This window comes from Hippoglossus hippoglossus, chromosome 10 (assembly GCF_009819705.1).
Source record: "Hippoglossus hippoglossus isolate fHipHip1 chromosome 10, fHipHip1.pri, whole genome shotgun sequence".
In the NCBI taxonomy this organism is placed as follows: domain Eukaryota; kingdom Metazoa; phylum Chordata; class Actinopteri; order Pleuronectiformes; family Pleuronectidae; genus Hippoglossus; species Hippoglossus hippoglossus.
Window position 1 is genome coordinate 22332495 of NC_047160.1, and position 21848 is coordinate 22354342.

The window sequence follows — 21848 nt, forward strand, 5'->3', positions numbered from 1 at the left end:
AGTGAACTGAATATTTTTGAGTTCTTGGATTGTTGGTCAAACAAAATAGAGCGTTAGAAAAACATCACCTCGACCTGCAGGGAATTCAAACTGGTATTTCTCACCATTTACTGTCACTTTACAGACAAAATGATTAATACAAATGTATTTAATCTACACTAGTTGCATCTTCTCTTTAAACCTTTTAAAACTACTAAACATTTTCCATCATCAGTTGTATGTTGCCTGAATTAATACAGTATTTGAAAAAAGAAAAAAGATATTTGGATTGAAATTCATAAATCAAATATCTCCAAATACGTCCTCTGATATAATTCAATAATTTGAAATAGCTCCAAACAATATTTGAATGTAAATGAGACACATTTATGCTTTGATGATGCATGTTGCACCACTTAGAGGAACCATTTCAGGCTTTAAACCAGTGAAGTCTAATGGTTCCCTGCTGCCCCTCAGGAGATTAAACTAACAAGGGAACTCCCAGGTTCTGTTCTTTCTCTCCCGCATAGATTCTGGCTCACGTATCTATGTCTAATATATGTATTAGACCACCCCCCCCCCCCCCCCCCCCCCCCCCCCTCCACTTTTTAGACTTTAAATCTGCCAAAATCCTTTCAAACCAGTGTTACTCTGTCCTGCTCAAGAGCCGAGGAGACCAACTACTGACCTGGAGGATCAGAGCAAAGCCTTTGAGTGGGCAGCTAATTCCCTCTTTAGCCCTCATCAGCTGTCCTCCGGGCCGTGATGGAGACGAGAGCGATAAAGCAAAGCTAGTCCCATCTGGCAGAAACATACTAAACTCGCTAATAGAGAAGGAATTATAACACTGCATTTGTTTGAGGACTCGCACAATCACATCTCATTCCTTTATCGTTTTAGTTTATCAGAGTAACTATTCAACTAATTAACTCTTACTGCCTTTTCTTATAATTGTATTCATCTGTTTCATCTGACTTTTAAATGACGAAAACTCGGAACCCAAAACTGAAGGTTTAACGTTGAATATGTCCACATCACAAGTGACGTGAGATCCCATCGAGTGAAGATGATGCTTTTGAAACTATCCTCTCTCATTCTCTTACATGGATCTTTACATTTTGTAATTTTGTCCATTAAAGTTTATGATATCACACATTGAGCCAGTTGTGTCATTGGAGGTCTGGAGCTGGTGACCTGTGAGTGTAGAGACAACACTTTTAATCAACTTGTAAATTACCACTGAATTAAAAAGGCTAATTCATCTGATGACTTTAATATGAAGAATTCATAATTTGCATTGCATTAGAAAATCTATCAATGGTTGTTTCAGCATCGATAATATCTACGTGAGGCCACTGCTCATTGCTATCGTCTCAACTCATGTTCTTACTCAATATGAAACTCAAATTAAAACCTAACAATCTCAACCAATGTCTTTTAACCATTAAACCTAATGTGCAACAATCCAAACCAATAGAAAAAGTTTATAAATGGCTCATATTCTGACTTTTAAATAAACGGCTGCAGGATTGACTGAGTGGACGTTGAAGGTTTTCATACAGTGTAAATGAAGCTGAGCCACATTCACCCTGATTCAAACCCATTGCTTATTGCCAGCAGGTCGTTGAACTGAACAATAAATATTCCAATCACACGTGCTGCAGAGTTTCAGCTTCATAAAGTCTGCACTGATTTGAAGGGATGAACCTGTGGGGCTGTGTATGTCAGTTTATGAGGTACCTCTATAGCTAAAATACAGGCTGATACAACACTCCTGTGATTTATTCTACCGTAATGAAGGTTGTATGTTTCTAATAACATTGAAATCAATGCTGCTTCCATAAATCCGACCCCCGAGGCCCCTGTTACTTACAGTGTCAGTGACTCTATTGCCCCCTGTTGCCCCAATTGAGGAGTAATGCAAGATAAATTGACACTGGGCCCAATTTCATCTTTACTTGAAGGCTGATCTGCTGCTGTTTAGAGCGGTGCCCTAACCTATCTGTCCGCCCTAATGGAGGCCAATATATATAGATGAGTGTGTCTTGCCAGGAAAATCAATATCTATGTGGCGGCTGATGGTTTTCAAGTGAAAGTGCTTTGTTTTCTGCCACTGCCTCGAAACAAAGAGGCTGCGGCTGCTTCTATTAACAATCCCCAGTCAACCTTGAGACGGAGTCGCAGACAGAGACTCAGAGAGAAATAGACAGATGGGGGGGTGGTGGTGGTGGTGGTGGTGGAGGGTGGCAGCAGTGGTACCAGCATCACTAGAGCGTTAGATTTGGTGGAGGATAGAAAAGCATCGTCAGTGGAGCATGGGCAGGAGCTCTGAAGAAGTGATGGACTGTGACGAGCTGTGAATGGACAAAATAATCTCTCAATTATAACAAAGATAATGTCATTAGAAACGTGTGTTTTTAACATGGAAATGGACGATAGAGAAGAACGGACAAAGTTTACTGATGGTAAAAATTCTCACGCAAACTGAGGTTAGTGGTGAATAAGTTGAAGTTATTAACAAAGCCATTTTTTCGGTGAATGTAGTTTTATTGGAATAAAAACAAGCTTCATCTTGTAATTTTCTACTTCCAGTGATAGTATCAGATAATTAGAGCTAAATCCCAGTTGAACACAATGTGAATAAAAAAATGCTTTATTGAAATGAGAAATAAGTCAATAGCAACATGTTTATCCAAACTCTTCAACAGTTCTGGTCTTATTCCTGAAAGCACTGATTCAAGAACTCTTTTGAATAAAATAGTTAAAGCACAAACTTTGCAAACAGTATCACGGTTGTCATGTTAGGTATTTTAATGTAGTTGTTCTTGGGTGAATGTGACCATGTTGATGCAAACGATTTTGTTTAGCAAGAAACAAACCGTTTTACTTTCTTAATAACCAGAACCCAATTATATAATAATATAAACCAATATCTAATATGAGTCTTTCACACTTCGATACCAGCTTCTGTGTGTGCTGATACAAAAGTAAAGTTTATGGTTAAACTGTAAAATATCAAACCTCAATTACATTTCTTTGTCATAACGGTTTGATCTTTTTTCAATATATATATTTGGCTGATATGTCAGAATCAGAAATGTTTTACTCCCTATTATCGCCATCGGCTCCAAAAATGAATATTGCTCCGGCTCTAAACGTTTGTCCTACAATTACTCCAATAATATATAACAAAAACATGTAAATAACTGCTAAACAACAAAACACAACAACACAAAGTATGTCCCTTTATAACACTAGCAAGCAGTTGCACATGTGTACATGACTGAGAATCTCCACAGATACACAAGCAGTCACGGTTTATGATTTGCTCTCCTACAACCACAGTGATCCAAGGAAATTCAGAAGTTTGTTTGGATATTAGAAAATTTAAAACTTTTTCAAATAACTGCTGTTCTTGTTCCAGATCCATGATAAAGATATGTTCAATGTGAGTGTGTGTGTGTGTAGTTTGGCCTCTACTCTAGAAAGTTTGTAGGAAAGACGAACTGTACACATGTATATTACATAGCAAGTTTTTTTGCCAGCTACAGGTAAATTAGTATGAGAAAGAGTTTCAGTCCAAATACTGTATTTTTCTCGAATACTTCAGAATATAACTTAATTAACTTACTGATTACTAAAATAACTAGGAATCAGAGCGTTATACTGCATTACACCACGATATTACTTCCAGAATATACTTCTCTCTCCATCATATTGTGGATAAGGACACTTACTCTACTGTATATACATATTCTGCAGCTTCATAATGTTTTGATGTAAGAACGCTCGTTGCTATGGCTCCAATTTCTTCACCTCCACTGAAGAGGTCATGTTTGTTAGTTGGTTGTTTTTGTTATTATGCAGAACGGATGGGACATGGGCCAAGAAACAGACCATTACACTTGTCATTTAATCATTTCCGTATAATTGCGAGATTCTTTGATGATTTTACCAATTTGCCAGGGAATGAGAAAAATCTGGCGTGTGTGTGTGTGTGTGTGTGTGTGTGTGTGTGTGTGTGTGTGTGTGTGTGTGTGTGTGTGCAGCCTAATTGAATTAAAGGGGACTGATAGTTTTGGAATGAAACTCTTCATTTGCAGTTCGTACATCAACCAGATATCTCAGCATGTCTGCGGTGTTCAAACTGTTCAGCGGTGTGTCGGTTCCCTCGGCTGAACTAGGAAGCGGGGGACTCCAGGCTCGTTGTCTGGGAGACCGGTGCCGTTGTCTGTGGCTTGAAAGATGAACACGTATATGAACTTGCTGATGGTGGACTTGTGGGTTGGGTGATCTCCATGGCAACAGCCGACACCATGGAACACTCATACCCTCTGTTGTGTTTGGACAATGTTTCTGACTCCTCAGACACATGGTTGTCACCTGATGGACAAAAAAACAACAATATAATTCATCAACGAGGAAGAAAAGAGAATAAAACTGTTTAGTTGCAGACTCATTTTAAAGGTAAGGAGATAAAGCATCACTTTGAGGTACCTGTGTCTGAAGAGCACGACGGACAGATGGCTCTCCTGGGACAGCCCATGGCAGGGACGGCTTTTCCTTCTGCCCCACTTTCCATCAGCAAGTAGAACTGCATAATCACACAGTGACTTATTTAATGATGAGAGATAACTGATTTAACCTGAATCTACATTGCTTGATTAACTTGTAACCACGGTGATGACGGTCTTACCCGAGGCACAGGGGTGGTTTCTGACGTGCTCTCGTCTGTCACACTGGTCTCACTCACGTTATCCACTGACGGCTGTTTACGGAAGAACTTTTGGGTTCTGTAGAGAAGAGAGTAAAACAGTCATCAGTATCATATAGTATTTTAATTACTTTATAAATGAGTCCTCAAAGTCAACCCATTGTTTTAGTACTTTTACATACCTGTTGACCAGAGAGAGTCTAGATTCACTACATTTGTTTTATTTGGTATAAAACCACAGAGCACGAGACACACGTTTTTATTCCACACGGTTCTATATGATGCTTTACTTGTTTGTGTCTCAGAAGACACTAAACCACCAAACTCAAAACCTGCCCAAGTGCACTTGCAGTCAAGTGCAGAAGGCAATTTGAGGCAGAGCTATTGGCGGCCATGTAGCGTTTCCACTGGGGTCATACCTCAGCGGCTTCCATTTTGTAGCCGAGAAATGACCTATTTTTATGTGTAATTGCTGTAGAACAAGTTAAACCAAGCATGTAATTGAAAGCGTGCCACTTCCACAGGGGAACCAAAGGGCTGCGAGCAATAGGATGTGGTACGTGTAGGGGGAGGAGGAGGAGGAGGAGGAGGAGGAGGAGGAGGAGGAGTGTGCTTTGTGAGTCAAAAGAGTGGAGGATGCCAACAGCCTTGTCCGTAAGCCAGCGAAACAACCGTAAAACAAATCAGCTACTTAGAGACAGCTCAGGTGGAAACACAAGGGAGGGCGGAGGAGGAGGAGGAAGAGGAGGCTGGGTGGTTTTACGTATACGCTCCTCGCTCGGCCGGGTTAGGGTTGCATGCTGCCATTTCGTTCCACATGTGATCTGCTCCCTGACCCCCTGCTGTCATGCCGAGACACTGACATTACACGGATCATGCCACCATGGGTTTGATAGACACCTCTAAATTCTGTCAGCTCATTCATTGCTGAGGCCGTTGCACCGTGCTTCCCCTGTCCAGACGACTACACACAACACTGCTGATACTATACATCTTTACAGGGGTGAATACACAAGCACACACTGTGACATAAGGTATTTGTGGATCTACATTACAGAACTTCCCCTAGAGTATTCTTTTAAAGCCTATAAGACCCTTACGTTTAACATTTCGATAAAACCCAGTTAAATTGAATCATCTTTGATCTCACTATGTCCAAACAAGGCAAGTTTTTAAGGGAAAACAAGGTTAACCTTTGTGGAAAGTAGTTTTGATCAAATGGTTTAAATCCCCCCTCAAATGCATATTTTACATTTTTTTTCCAGGTATTTCTTTCTCCCCCCCCTCTTCCTCTCACCCGTAGCAGTAGGTGACACAGGCAGCGATGGAGAGCAGGGAGATGAGGAGCACCATGCAGGCCGCAATCACCACGTTCCTCCTCTTCTCCTCCTCGGCCTGCTGCAGCTCCCACCACTCCAGATCACTGAACTGACAGCGCTCGCCCATGTAGCCCAACAGACAACTGAAAAGACACAGGTTTAAAATTAAAGTTTATTTCCTCTCTTTCTCTAAATGTACTTTATGCACATTTAGTATTCTCATGTACCAAATGACCAGAATCTATTAGAATCTATTATTCAGCAATTAAGTGCACACTTAACACTTTCAAGTCAGGGGGTAATGTATTGATGCCACATTCAACAAAATCCTAACAAAAATATATTTTACATTGTGCTAAAAATCGACTTGCTGCACTTATCTTAGGCCAAATTTCTGAATCACAAAATTATCAGCGAAAGTTCCCGTTACAAACTTCACATAAAGAATATCCTAATGAGCTGTAGTGTCAAACTGCCAGAGAAAAATGCAGAATAATTGAAATATTTAGTCAAGCAATCAAATTGACGTTTCTTTTCACCACAGATATGAAACAATCATTTTTGATGCAGTGGCTTTTATCATGGGACAATAGTGACACCTACTGGTTGTCAGCTTTTATAAATAAAAATCACTAAATGTTTGGTTTCATTCCAAACTGAATTGAGATGTGACAAGAAGTTTGGGAAAAGAAACATGTTCCTGTTATAAGTTTGAGTGGCTTGATATTCTACAGTATAAATAATCATGGTTATTATAAAACTTCTTTACTGACAACCAGAAACAAAAACCTTTCTCTCAAGCGTCATTGTCACCCACTTCCTCTGAGATATGAGCAAACTGTCTAACAAGGAGGTTGCACGTGACATGAGAAGGTTTATTTACTTGCAGGCATATGACTTCATCTCAGGAAAGTAGAAGCAGACCCCCTGGTACAGACAGTAGGACTCATGGGAGGAGGGGCAGCTCTCCACTGAGTTACTGATGTGGTGCAGGGTGGTGACGTCAGCAGGGCTCCCGGTCGTCACCCACGTCGATGCCGCCTCCGGCTCTTAAAATCAGATTGAATTTGACAAATACACAGTATGTCACTGCTGTGCATCTTTAATTATAATTTCAAATACAGCTTGTTTCTTAAAGTATACACAGGTTATACAGGTTACTTTAAACCAGGCTCAAAATGAATAATACCTGACCACAGTGAATTTAATCGTCCTGATTTCAGTCTTTGTCAAAATCTAAAATCCTTTAAACAAAACAATATATTTGAATATTTGCTGTAAATATTCTACACACACCGTGACATGTTTGCCCGTCGCTCTGGAATCCAGCCTGACATTTGCAGAGATACCTCCCCAAAGTATTTTGGCATTCTGCATTTCTGTTACAGTTGTGTGCTCCCAGGTTACATTCATCAATGTCTGAAACCAAGGGGGAAGAAAAGATTAATAATATATAATATGTGACCGTATCCTGAGTATCACAAGTCTACAATTGTATTCATACAGTCAAATCACATAATATAAAATAACATTGTACAATTTAAAAGTGTTTTATTGATCAACTTAATTGTCACACTGATTGTCACATTGATTAGCAACCCAGGAAAAATAAATTAGTCTGCAAATTAATTTATAACAGGAACTACAAGAAAACTAAGCTCCTCTCTTTCATATATATTTTAAATTATGCTCTATATAATTTTCTTCCAGAGCAGCTCTGCCTCTGAATAAAGTCTCTACATCAAAAACTCAGTTCCATTCCCAGCACCTGTGCTAAAACGAAGGCTACAGCTCAAACCCCTGCTGCAGAAGGTGAGATAAAGAGTTCTCTGAGGCAAATGTATTGCCAGGAGCTTTTCTGCAGGATGTGTACAGAACTAACTTCATCCCTCTGAGATACTCACCCACACACACCTGCCCATCACCTGTGAAACCCTCCAGACACAGACAGGCTGGGCTTCTGGCCTGAAGGAGGCACTGGGCGTTCACGTCACAACGCAGCGAGTCGCATTCATTCTGGTCTGACAGAGAAGGGCACACGAGGGGACGTGACATTAAGTGAGAGGAAGATAACGGGTTGTGATAAGTGAAGATAGATTGATTTTAAGATGTTACCTGAGACCATCTTGTCGGTGAAGAGAGTTGATTCACTGCGTTTGAGGGATGTTACATCAGTGGGGTCACTCTCTCCAGATTCTACACATTTAACACATGGAGTCAACTTTAGGGTTTAGTTTTACTACATAGCTCGTCAGTGTCTCCACCTGAAATAGGACGACAGGAAATGAATCACCTGCTGTTTCGTTAGAGGCGTCAGCAGATGAGCAGCTTCTCCCGTCAGCTGATAGGATGGAGCGTGAGAGACAGGAGCAGTGAGCCAGTCCCAGTTTGCTTTCACACACATGAGCACAACCTCCGTTCAGATGAAGGCAAACATCTGCTCCTGGAGATGAGGACACAAAATGATGAAAGTCAGTAAAGGGTTTGTTTGTTTGTGTTTCAGCAGGATTACGCAGAAACTACCACGCAGATTTCCACGGAACTTGGTGGACCACGAATAAATCGATTAAATCTTAGGGTGGATTTTAACTTCCCAAGAATTATGCATGTATGCTGATGAAAGAATCAGGCACATTGAGGGGGACTGATATCTGAGTATGTGCAATGTGATGCAGCTTGATTGAACTTAAGGGGACTAATGTGCCTGGCTCTCTACTGAGAACTGTTCTAATTGGAGTATTAGTTTTTTCTGTTGCATAATGCATATAGTGTCTGTACAAAGTTTGTTTTTAAAATACTTCACACAAAGATTTAAGCTGTTTTCAGACTTGAACTCCAGAAAATGTCCAGTTTCGATCAACATGCCCACTCGCTTGCTGGAATTTTTTCTGACATTTTGCTGCTGTTTTCTCACCCGGGCTCACTCAGACATTTTCTGGACTTTTTAAAATGTCTGGACTTCAGTACATGTCTGAAAGCAGCTTTAGAAAAATTTGGGGAATATAAAAAAATTTGTTTTGCTGACATTTTTGCACAACTAGATAACAACATAACTGTTTTAACGCTGTTAAGCACTATTTGGGGTAAGACAACATTGCTCTCCTCCACCCTGCTTTAAAACATTATTCTGTTATAATCATCACAGCCCCCCCCCCCCACTCCTCCTAATCAGAGCTGTAAACTGAAACCCCCTGACTGATCAGAGCCTCATCCCAGTGGTCTCTTTGTACCTGGCTTTGCGAGAGGATGAACCACCACAATGGCTGCTGGCTGGACCATGTTGCCATGGATACTCTGGAGTTTCTTCCCAGTCCGCTTGTGCACGCTTGTCAGCTGCCGGTGCTCCCGGTCAGAGATCCAGAGCCTGTCCTCGAATACTGCCAGGTCAAAAGGTCGACCTGGACAAATCAGAGAGGAGGAGGAGCACAACTGAATTGAATTGGTGGAACCAAGTGGGAGTCGTTTCCTCTTTGTTCAGCTGTTAACTCAGTGATGACTGTAACGGCAAGATCACACTGGTTAAAGGGCAAATTCACAGGATGAGTCAAGCCAGGGAATAGACAGTTTAGTTGGGGTATAACTTAATGAAGAAATAACTAGAAAGGAAAAAGATGAGAGCTTGTACCCCTGAGGTACTCTGGTGAGCACAAAGACTCAAAACTAACTTTCTAAAGAGTTTTATCAGTAGAATGTTGGATTGTAGAAGTGAAAAGACAATTTAACAAATGTCTGGTTGTATTTTGAAACAGAACCTGTGTATGTTGTTGTCTTGTTTTGTGTCTATTAACACAGCCAACTTTTAAGGAATAAGAATAATGATCAAAGTGGGTTTAACGTAATTTAACGAGAAAATAATGTCATAATGTCATGAAAATAAAGTTGTAATTTTACCAGAAAAGTAAATATTTAGAGAATAAAGTAATTTAACAAGAAAAAAGTAATTCACATAATTGAAAAAAGTGATTGTCCTTAAAAAGGCATTACCTAAATGTATTGATCATATTTGTCTTTTTGTTTATACCTTATCCAATAAGTGTATAGGTTTGTTTTTTTTATTTTGGTCCCAGGAGAACTGTATTGTCCAAAAACAACACACAGTCAAAAGAAAAAGTAATCGCACAAGTTTGAAAGTTTGATCTTTATTGTACCTGGTGTCAGAGACTGTTCAACATGGAAGGAAGCTCACACAGCTGAGGATTAAACTGAGGGAACCTTCCTGTTCGACTGTGACTTTCATCACAGGTCAGTTAATGGGGTCAAAGTTCTAAACGTCGTGGATATTGATGGAGTGAAACCGTCATACAGAGAAAATACAAAGAAGGTTAGCTAAGAGCTAACGTTAGCTGGCTAGCACTGGCTACAGCTAGCTAGCTAGCTAGCTTTGCCCCTGGTTAGTTAAAAGGGGCTAGAAGGGGATTTATTTCACAAAGAGGCAAATTCAGTTTATCTTAATGTTGCCACAGTTCTACGATAATGACACCAGAGTGAATTTAATTGTATTAAATTAACAGATATTAGATAACCTGGGGTTTTAATAAGGTAGATGGGCCACATGAAGACAAAAATTATCCTGAGATTTCCAGAAAAATGTTGTAATATTACGAGAATAAAGTCACAATATTTAAAGACAGTAAAGTCTTAACTGAGAAGAAAGTCACAATGTAATAAAAATATAGTCATAGGCTAATATTACAAGAACAAAGTTGTACTTTTACAAGAAAAGTCAATATTTAGAGAATAAAGTAATTTAATGAGGAATAAAGTCACAATATTTCAAGGATAAAGTCGTAATTCATATGTAGGAAATATTGACCATAACCCAGGCTCGTTAATGTAGAGACGTTGAACATTGAACAGCAGCCACATAATATAAAAGTTTTCCTAGAGCCACAGGACTTCAGCTTCTATAAAATATATTTTTTTCTTGTTTTATGCTGTTTTTCTTGTATTTGCCGCCAGTTAAATCAGAAGGTTATGTTTTCACCCAAAAATGAACAGGGACGTGACATAAGGGCAAAGTTCCCATGATGGGCCGCTCTCATCTATTAGAATAAGAACAAATCTGTTTACCTGGGTAATACTAAGCTTATGGAATTACTTAAAAGTTTTAAAAAGATGCATTTGATAACTATTCTCACTGTTCTGACCTTTTTGACATTTTCTTCCCCTTCTATGGAGGCGGCTCGGGGCATTTAAAGCTCAGCTTGTCAGGCTTAACTCGGTCAGATGCTGCTCGAGTTCAGTTTCTAGCGTTCTGAGTGGGCGGCTGTGGCTCAGGAGGAAGAGCGGGTCATCACTAATCGTGAGGTCAATTCCCAGCTCCTCCAGTCTGCATGTGTCCTTGTGCAAGATGCCGAACTCCAAATGGCTCCTGAGGGCTGTGCCGGCAGTGTAAGATAGGCTGTGTCAGTCATAGAGGATGCACTACGTATAGCAAGCACTGTCTGGGTGTGTGTCAGATATATCAGATAGATGGGCTTATAGTTTCTCAACTATATTTGTATTATTATTAGCTGTATGAGCTATGTTTTCTATTCCCAGTACACCTCTACATGTTTGCTTGTGCACGTTTCAAACAAGCCTCACCTACTTGGTTCTCTAACAGGATCCGTCGGTCGGAGCCGTCCAGGGCAGCAGTCTCCACCAGACCCCGGTGTTGGTCACACCAGAACAGACGATCCTCTGTGAAATCGATGGCCAGGCCGCTGGGTGACACAAGGTTGGTGCTGGCAATGATGGTTCGCTCTTTTCCTTCCAAAGATGCGCTTTCCACCACAGGCTGGGCACCGATATCAGTCCAGAACAACTTCCTCAAAACAATAAAAAGAAGTATATTAGGTGTATTTATTCCACAGACCCTTTCCCCCTTGTCCATTATCACAATTAGGCACAAAGACATGTATCCAATCATTATGAAGCAGGACTCAGCATATTTTTGTGATTAATTGAAATAGAGTATGTAACACATGCACTAGTAATGTCTTTTTTAAATTAAATTATATTCCGCAGTATTTAAGGCAGAAAATACACAATATTCTGCTAGTGAGTCACTAAATTTCTTCTTAAAAACTCACTTTTCCAGGGGATGAACTGTGATTCCTCTTGGTTTCTCCAGCCCTTTACTCACAATAGTTTCTCTGCTTAGTCCAACCAAGCTACTGCAGTCAACAGTTGACCGACTGGAACACAAAAGTTCACAAAAGTGTAAAACTGAAAACAAAAGTCATGCCAGTTTTGCAAATTTCTAGCAACAGAGCCTGAACATACTCCCTATCAAACCCTATCAATCCCAAAATGCCAATGTCCCACAGAATTTAGATGAGATAAATAAAAACAAAACAGACAAGCAGAATCTAAAATGACCCAAACATTAAAAGTCACATTGACAGTTTTGTCAAAACAAAAAAAGTTAATATCACTATTTTCTCATCCACACACCACGAACCTTTCATCCGTCCAGTACATCCTGCGATGGACCCAGTCAATCGCCAGTCCCTCCGGAGAGATCAGATCCTCAGAAATGACAACGCCTCTGGATCCACCGTTCAAATCAACCCGCTCAATTGTCTTTCGGTTTATATTGGAGAAGTACACCTTCAAAATGCATAGAAATTTAATAAATAAATGTGTTTATCACATAAAGTGGTTAAATGATAAACCAGACAGACAGAAAAGACCAAAAACTGCTTGTGTCACTTGTGAACCTAAAGGCTATGAAGTTACAGTATCTGTCCACTAAGTGGCAGTAGATGTTTGCACCTGAATCTGCTCCTGTTAAATTCAGTTTCTCTGTAGTAGTTATGCCATCTGAGGTTAGAATCACACACCAGCAACAAATAAACACAAAAAATCAGACACAAGAAGACAAAAGAAATGTTAATCTTACATTGTTTTGGACAGGGTCATAGTCCAAAGCTACGATTGTTCCTCTGGGCTCCTCCACCAGGGTTTGATCCCCTGTGCCGTCAGGGTTAATTCTTAGTACATCTACAAAATTGGCAACTAGCAGATACGGTGGTGGTCCTGAAAAATACCAGTGCAGTGTTTTGTTTTTTTTATGTCCTGCAGCAAATATCAACCCAGTTAACAGTGAGATTATGACAGACAGGAAGTGTGTTTATCTGCGTGGGCTCGTGTGCCTCAGCCTTCTGCTTTGCCACGGTATGACTCACCGGTTGCAATGCACCGCTTGCCGTCCTGGTGGAGCCGGTAGCCTGGCAGACAACCACACTGCCACGTACTGGGGGTGACAGGAGTACAGAGCTGGCTGCAGCCCCCCATGTCCGTCGATGAGCAGCCTGCAGCAGCAAAGAAAAAGGTGTTCAACCGATGAGCATTTGATCTCTGCAAACAGGCTCCACGTAACATAAACACCGATACAGACATGTCTGTGAAAGGCTCATATTGGAAGATATCAGCCAAGCAATACTTCTTGTATGTTTCATGTAAAGGCAGCATTAAGTGTGCATGCATTGTATGCACATGTAACACCAGTGAAGTTTCTAGTATAACGCAGTCTAGAAGGCAAATAAAGAAATAAAACGTACCTTCAATCATTATAATGTCCTACTCAAAAGATATGCCCCCATTTTTATGACCATTATCTGTTATCCAGTAACATAAAGCCACCTGGGTACCGTACTTCCCTTAGTGGTCGGGCTTATAGCCGACCACAAAGGGCTGATACACTAACACTGTACATACCAGTACAGGCTTGTCCATCATCCTGCAGTATAGATCCCTCAGGGCACACACACACGTTGCCCTCAGCTGTTGTCAGACATCCATGGCCGCAGTTGGTCATATTCCCTTCACACAGCAAGATCTCTGATAGAGGAAAGAAAACGTCTTGAAACACTGCAGATTTTTTCATTGTGACAGTTATGGTAAAAATCTGATGAATTTAATCCAAGGGAGATAAACTCAGACAAACAGATTTCAGGCTAAAGGAAGTTAACGAGAGTCATGTAGTGATGTTACATGTTGAGTTATTTCCTGGGTTATTCTTGGGCCCAGCAGGTAGTCGACTCGAACGGAGCCAGATGGACAACAAGCTTCTTATTCCCTGCTCTGCTAAAATCCCTTTTATAAAGTCAACCATAATCCCATCAAAATAGGTGAAAGTGTGATGGATGCAGGTGAAGCCCTCACGGTGATGTAATGTTACCTCACAGGTATGTGGTATGTCCCCGTATCTGTCAATATGGGCCAGGTACTGTATACACAGGCAGGGTACAGGTATCAATGTAATGTGAAATAGTTACAGGACCTGTCGCTGTTCCTCTGACTGACTTCCTACTGGTGCGATTATTGCTCCGGCCAAGTTGATCTTTGCTTTTTTCCAGTCAAAAATAGTCTCATTAAATAGATATTGTGGTTTTAACATTAACTGAAGACTACATTTGCAGGAAAAGCTGCACTGCACGTAAAGATAATGAGGGAATGAAAGGCAACATGAGAAGTAGAATATTCAAACATTGCATTTAAAATTCACATAAAAACTGCAGTTTTCTGTGTGTTTGTTTGTTTATTGTTAAACAGTTATTCCCCATTTATTTGTAATTAGTTGAAAAAACAAAGCCATGTGCAGCTCTGTGATATCCTCCTGCATGTATCCTCTGCTGCTGCCTCCATTGTTTAGTCTGCTGCTGCTTGGCTGCATGCTTGTTTTCTCGTGGACCTTGGCAAAGGTTGTCTGCTAAACAGCTTAGACAGACAAAGCTGCTGACCAGATATGTTCCCTATCGCAAATGTCACCTCATCATTTAATCTCATTGTGTCTGTGAACCTTTCCTCCGCTCTTGGCCTCGTAGCAGCGAGATTAGAAGAGAAGAGATTACGATAACGTCTTTAATATGTTAGGAAGTTAATCACAGGGTAGACATTAAAGCCATTAATGGTGAATTGGACACTTCAAACTCTTGCTGTTTCATTTTTTGTTTTGGTTTTAAGGTGGCAAAAGATACACAATACAATCATAAATATCAACAACTATTTTTTCATTAAACAAATATTCTATATTAAAAAAACAGCAAACACATTGCCTATCTTTGCAGAATGTTACAATAACAATGCATTTTAATTGACCACGATGATATTTTCAATAGAGGCCTTTAAATTGATATATTGATCTAATCCCTACAGACAGAGATTGTAAATAAACTACTTTCTTCAATGTGACACCCTTGTTTTTCGTCTCTTCAGTCTTTACACAGCTTCTCAGGCTAACCACAACTAGGCCTTTAGGGAGTGTGACAAAGTGTCTGTGTTTTGACCCACGTAACCTAACACACAATTGGCAGTTCACATAAGTCCAGCCTGTCTGGTTGTCTGTGACCCAGGCTTTTTATTGGCCCGGCAGGGTCAAGATAGTGTCTAGGGGACAAATGCCACCTTTCATAGTCCCCAAATAGGGAAGACGCTCCAGTTCAAAAGCAGAGCTACGTTTATTATACTGACCTAAACAAAGCACAACTGTTGTTTCAATAAAACCAAAATGTTTCTACTCTCTTATTCCATATATTTAAGATTCTTGAATGTATCCTAGATACTCGAGCAGCATCACCCAGAAGTTTATTTACAATCTTTAAAACCTTTAAGTAAAACTGCATTAAGTCTGTAGTCCGTCAGCAGCGATCCTGCCAAACCCCAAGTAGCGGCTTACACTAAGTGACCTTATTACATATCAGTTTCTTGCCATAAAACTTATTCTGCTAATTTATTTATTATTTAATAATAAAATAATTTAAGGAATCCTAACAGAGAATAGAAAACAATATTAGAAGACCATAGAACTAATAGAAATTAGTTATATGCTTAACTTGATAGTAATGAAAGCAAATCTGATTCCACTCTACCTCCACATGTCTTCCTGTCTGGTAGGAGGGCGTATCCTTTTGGGCAGGTACAGAAATAGGAGCCTGGAATGTTCTCACAGCCAAGAGAGCAGCCATGGTTCCAATGGGCACATTCATTCACGTCTGTGGCAAACACAGACAAACTGATTGTTATATTGTTATGAAATATGTGAGACTCAAACCACCCTTGATTAGAGAAGCAGTCAATGAATCACTTTAATCAAACAGCTAAACCAGTATTTTTATATATTTCCACAATAACTTAACTATAAACTGATTTAACTACAAAATATTTTCTTTTTCTTGTGAGTAATATTTAATTCTTTGATGTTAATGCAAAAATACGAACCTTCACAATGAGTCCCTTGCTTACTGAGAGCAAAACCCTCAGTGCAGTGGCAAACCCCTTGTTCAGCCATGTTGGAGCATACATTCATACAGTTTCCAGTCTGTTTGTCACAACCTGTTTGAAAGGGTTTACAAAATATGTGTCACTAAAACATTGTCATTTGAGTTATAGCTAATAAGATAAAAATACAAGTTATAAAATCATGATATGTTACAGAGCAACGTAAATGTCAAAGTTCAGTGGCTACCTGGGAATGAAGATAGGGAGTTGGCCAGTGGCTGGTTGAGGGGATGTACCACCTTGATCTGAATCGGGGGCTTTGTCATTTGCTTTGTGTTCACATCCAGTGCATTTCCACCAGTGTACTTGTTCATTTGTTTTATAATCCGAGATTCAGCGTCAGTGTAGTATAAGTTCTCCAGGAAAACTGATATCCCCAGCACCCGAGACCTAACCAAAAATAAAAATGGCAAAACATACAGTAGAATTAAACAGAATAAAAGTAAAAGGATGTGTAAAGTATTTGGAATACAATATACTCACCAAAGTGGCTGATCTATAATGTGAAGGGCGTTTCCGTTGTAATCACAGGAGGCAATGGCACTTTCTCCTTGGAGACCAAACTGGACCCAGGACAGTCTCTTGTCTTGTCGGTCAATCGTCAGTGAGTTTAGTTGCTCTGCCATCTTAATAAGTGTAGTTTTCCCCTGTCCAGTCACATCAGACCTTTGGATACTGGGAGTCATCCCACCAGACAGCCAAAAAAGAAACCTGCAAAAATGTATGTTTGGAACTGAGAGAGAGGACTTTGCAAAGGAGTATTCCGAACCTTCTCCATAGTTTTCTCCATATCCATAGATGTTTTTAATAATGTCCCTGAAATTGGAGCATGCCCTGCTGATCAGAAGCCTCCGAAACATTCTGTCATAGTCATGTTTAGGAAATGTATGATGCTCTATAGATACAAATGGAAACTGACTAATTCTGTTTTAGACATGAGCAATTGGTGGCATCCCACTGAAGTGTCTTTGCTGGTGTCACACCAACTTTTCCCATCAAGCTTCCAAGTTGTGAAATGCACATGGCTACTTGAACACATTTAAAATGTCACGCCCAATGAGTTGTGGTCGAATGCGGGGCATTGGGGCAGGGGGTGCAGGGGTGCAGTTTTTTACTAGATTGTCAAGATAGTCATACGCACCTACACACACTTGCTCTTGCTACACACACAGATGGCCTTTTAGTGCCTCTTACTACAAATGTGCCATTATAATAGCAATCCGTCCGAGGCACAAGTGCACTTAGCTCTTAAAAGGAATATGAAATGGCTCTCTGTGTGGTTTATTGCATGTTATGCCCAAAACACACCTCTGATTAATCAAGAGGTTAAGAAGAAGGCTTTTCGAACGACGTACCTCCTGCTGCGACCTTTTATTCCTGCTCATAATCTAGCAAAGGGGAGTTTTTACACACACTTCAGACCAGGTGCTTAGATCATTAAAATAGAGCCCCCAGAGTCGGCCTGGCATTTTGCACCTCTGTGTCAAACCGTGCTTGACGGAGGGAGATATAACATCTGCAGAGTAGTAACACACAAACAAAATGCCTGGAATCTGAACCGTGTGAGGAGCTGTATGGGAATTTTTGTTTTTTAAATTAACCTACATGAGATTAATACAGAATTGATTACCTGTCTGTGGGGTCAACAACTATGGAACTCGGTTGGTTCAAGTGTCTTAATAACGTTCTCTCATTTTTCCCATTTAAATCCATTCTCTTGATTTTTCCCTTTTCTCGACTTGTCCAATAAACGCTGTTCCAGATCCAGTCCACTGCCAGGCCCGAGATGTGCTTGTCAGATGAGTGCAGTTTCTGGAAAACATATATTTAAATTAATATGTTGTGACTCAGATCTCAGACCAATACATAATTGTAAAATCTAAATAGAAAAATTGGAATTATTGGTAATTTCTTGGAAGTTATACTGATGAGTTTCCAGTTTAATAACCTGTTTATGTGCTCCTCTCACTGATGCCTTGTAGATGACCCCAGTGTGTTTGTCAGCCCAGTAAACATCTTCCTCTCTGTAATGAAAGTCGAACAGGATGGAGCTCCCCACACCGGCCAAAAGTCTCCTCCGGTGCTTCCCATCCAGGTTCATCCGATGAACGGCTTTACCGTGGCCGAATATCAGGAAAGGCTGAGAAGCTTAAAAACAAAAAAATCAAACATCACACACATTCCCAAAATGAAATGGGCTCTTTCATGGCCAGTGTCCCATCCTTCCAACAAGTTTAGTCTTAATCTTTTACAGACTTTTTTGCGTAATCCTGCTGACAAACAAACAAACAAACAAACAAACCAATCCACCAACAAGAATACGGACAGGGGCAAAAACTCCATGTTTGAGGTTATGACACAATATTAGTTAAATGGCAAAGACACATTTTGCTTGATTTGCAACAGCACATGTACTCATTTAGATTTAAGTAGCGATTGAGATTTTGATGCACAGACAAATTGCAGTCGCTTGTCGTCAGCTGAAGAGAATCCCAAGGACAGGTTGGTAACTATGGCAACATTTCAATAGCAGCTTTATTTCTGTTTGTGTCATTCATTTTGTCAAGTTATATGATGAAAGCTAAATCATGGCTGTATCGGGGTGAAGTTCAAGGCAGACAAAACCTTGTCTCTTAGCAACAAATTGCTCCTGGCATCGACCTGAAGTTGTGGAACAGCTCTTAGCATTAGCTGTGTTTTCAAAATTTGTCAGTTATATATTTTACTTTTAAAATATCTGTTGTAGAAATCTGTTGTTTAAACACTTAGTCTTCTCTAGAGACAATTACATTTTTGACAAACTGGGCTCTGAGGCCAATGTTCGCTTCTCTGAAATGCAATAGATAGAAGGTGTTCCGGTCAGTCATGGTCATGTACAACCATGGATACTGCTCCTAACTCTATGGAATGAGGAAAACAATGAGCACCACCAGAGAAACAACACAATGAAGTGTCTGGCCTGACATCCCTAAGATGGCCACTGGTGCTGAGTTGCTAGGGAAGCATCCTAATGAATCATTGATTGACAAGTTCACAGGGTGGTCAACACGATTCTTCACCTAGTTAGCTCAGTTCACTGGATGTTGTTGACAAAACGGCTTCTGTCAAACCAACATTTTCCATTTTACAATATAGGTATCGGACCTGACAACAGAGGGACACAACAGAGTGTGCTCTAAATGCATGGGTAGGCAATCAGTAGACATTGATTTCCCATTTTATATTATGGTAAAATTCTTTAGGACAGTCTGCGTGGTTGTTTTGGCTGCTGAGCCAGTTCATTGGGTTTGCAAATGCAATCCTGTTCCTCATCAACACATCAAGCTTCTTGAGTAATGGAACTGTGGATGAATTGTTGAAGACGCACTTCAAAGACATGAGACAGATATATATCGGTTGGCCGATATATCGATTTGAAGAAACTGTTTAGTTTCCATATCCAGATATGTAGAATGATTTTAGTGAAGGCAGCGTACAGTATTAATTTCTGTACTTATTGTGACCAGAGGTATAACATCCATCTTGCCACAGCATGGCCAACTGGATAAGGGGCTTAACTGTGACAAATACATTTACAGTAGAGGGAACAAAAGTAATATAATAAAAAAATGCCCCTGGATGTTTTGTTATCTCTTGTTTCATGTTTTGGAATAAATAGTTATCTTTGCTGTTGTAGACACATCGTGTGCCCCTCCAGGCTTTTTTACATAAAATATTTGTTTATTTGCTAGATTGTTTTTTGATTGGCTGGAGTGGAGAATACAGTAAACCAGTTCAGAGGGGTATTTTCTTTATCTGACCATGACCCATGACACTGTTTGTAAAAACAGCACATTAATACAATTTATTACAAGAATTTTACATTGTTTCTACTTGTTTATATTCTGTTGAGATAAAGCTACGCTCTGCCCATCTGTTACAACAGTGGCTGTTCCTACAAGAAAATGTAGTCACCATTTGTAAGCTCAAGGTGAGGTCCCTGTGGCATCCCGCAAAAAACTTGGGCTCATTCTGAGATACACCCACTCATCACAGTCCATCTTACAGTGCACATTTGGTACAGTGCGTTGTATTGTCTGTTAAGCCAAGTTCAGTGAGTGGCTGTGTTTTACCATCTGTTGCTCTGCTGTTACTTGAGATGGGGTCGTTTTTGTCCAAACAACTTGTTTTGTTATTTTACATGATAGCGGAAAGCAGAGTATGTAATAGCACTTTCCATACACACTTGCATACACACAAATGTTGTCCTTTTTCTTTGCCAACCACAATCAATCTTCAAGAAAATCTTTAAACTACTGTCACAGATGGTTAAAGGACCCTAAGACCTCAACACACATCAGAATCTAAAGCAGTCTACAGTACTTTCGGCGTCACTTCTGTCAGTCCTCCGAGTTGGGATTATCAGTCTTGACCGTGGAGGTGTCAAACTCACCCACACAGCTGCTGTTCCTCCCCGCTCGTGAGAGGCGTTCATCCCAGCAAGCTGTTCCGAGGGCCAAGGCTCCAGATCTTTGCACCATAAAAAAGATCAGCGCTGCTGTGATCGTTGCAGCCAACATAATCCTGCGCCTGGCCCCTGCCACTGGAGCTGCACTTGTTCACTATTTCTCAGGCATTCCCACTATCAGAGCTGGCGCCCAAGAATTCTCCAAAATTAAGCAGCGTCTGCTCATTGACTGTTGGCATCCTTGACCAAGGTCTTCAACCTGCAGCGCCAGTGAAGCTTCACATACCAGGAAATGTCCCACTAAGAGATGAGCCCAACGCCTATACCCCAATGGAAGAGATGGAGAACTAAAGGAGGTGGGATACAGAGGGTAGTACTGCTAAGAGGAGAAAAAAAAGTGAGTGGGATCCTGCTCGCTCCCCAGTTCGGCCCCCGCAGTGCCAGTCTGTTTTGGAAGCAAAGATTGAAATTCCTGACACCCCCGTGGTAAATTTTGCACATGCTAGTCCAGCATCGGAGCAGGATCTTCTTTAAGCTGCAGTCAGTGTCTCAAGCAGAATGTGGAATATGCAAGAAATGAGGCTGGGCTGACGATAGGTCCCACATAACAACAAGTCTTACCCTCACCCCACCCCCTGACCCATGTCCTCTCTGAATGTGGATGGACGAGAGGTTTTGTGTCTGGGAGGGAGAGAGACGTCGCATGTGAGGCTATTAGACGAGACACGAGACGCAAGACTGACATTTTTTATTTATTTAGTCATTGGGAGAAAAATTGATCTTTTGTACTTTTAAAACCATATCACCATTTGCAAATCACCTACCCTTACAGTAAAAGTATAATTTACACATGCCACACAAACAACAGGCACTCTGTTTTGTGTCCTGTGTGTGAATGAGAAGTCAGTGTGTCAGACTGTGTCCTGCTTGACGTTCATGTGGCTCCCAGAGGGAATCTGTAAAATTAGTCATTTATAGAGAACGGAGCAGGAGTTGAGCCGATTATCCCCTAATTGTTTGTCCTCCTTTTACCCGGGAGAACAACTAACAGAGAGCAGGAATCAAAACCTCCATTCATACCCTACATGACTAGGATATTGTCAGCAACAACGTCACCAGTAGG

The 21848-nt window shown here is 40.6% G+C and overlaps 1 protein-coding gene across 1 annotated transcript; it reads right to left on the reverse strand.

Moving 5' to 3' along the window:
• Nucleotides 1-3970: 3970 nt before the first annotated feature.
• egf (epidermal growth factor) lies at nt 3971-21571 on the reverse strand. The gene is made up of 23 exons (XM_034598500.1): nt 20711-21571; nt 18227-18426; nt 17909-18090; nt 16762-16989; nt 16466-16668; nt 16219-16332; nt 15870-15992; nt 13717-13839; nt 13185-13310; nt 12899-13035; nt 12458-12606; nt 12087-12191; nt 11599-11822; nt 9243-9410; nt 8306-8455; nt 8128-8208; nt 7917-8033; nt 7309-7431; nt 6896-7061; nt 5991-6155; nt 4676-4772; nt 4477-4573; nt 3971-4362 (listed from the first exon to the last, which is right to left on the reverse strand). Exons 1-23 carry the CDS (start codon nt 20835-20837, stop codon nt 4160-4162), a joined length of 3408 nt encoding a protein of 1135 aa, XP_034454391.1. The 5' UTR covers nt 20838-21571; the 3' UTR covers nt 3971-4159.
• Between the last annotated feature and the right edge of the window lie 277 nt (nt 21572-21848).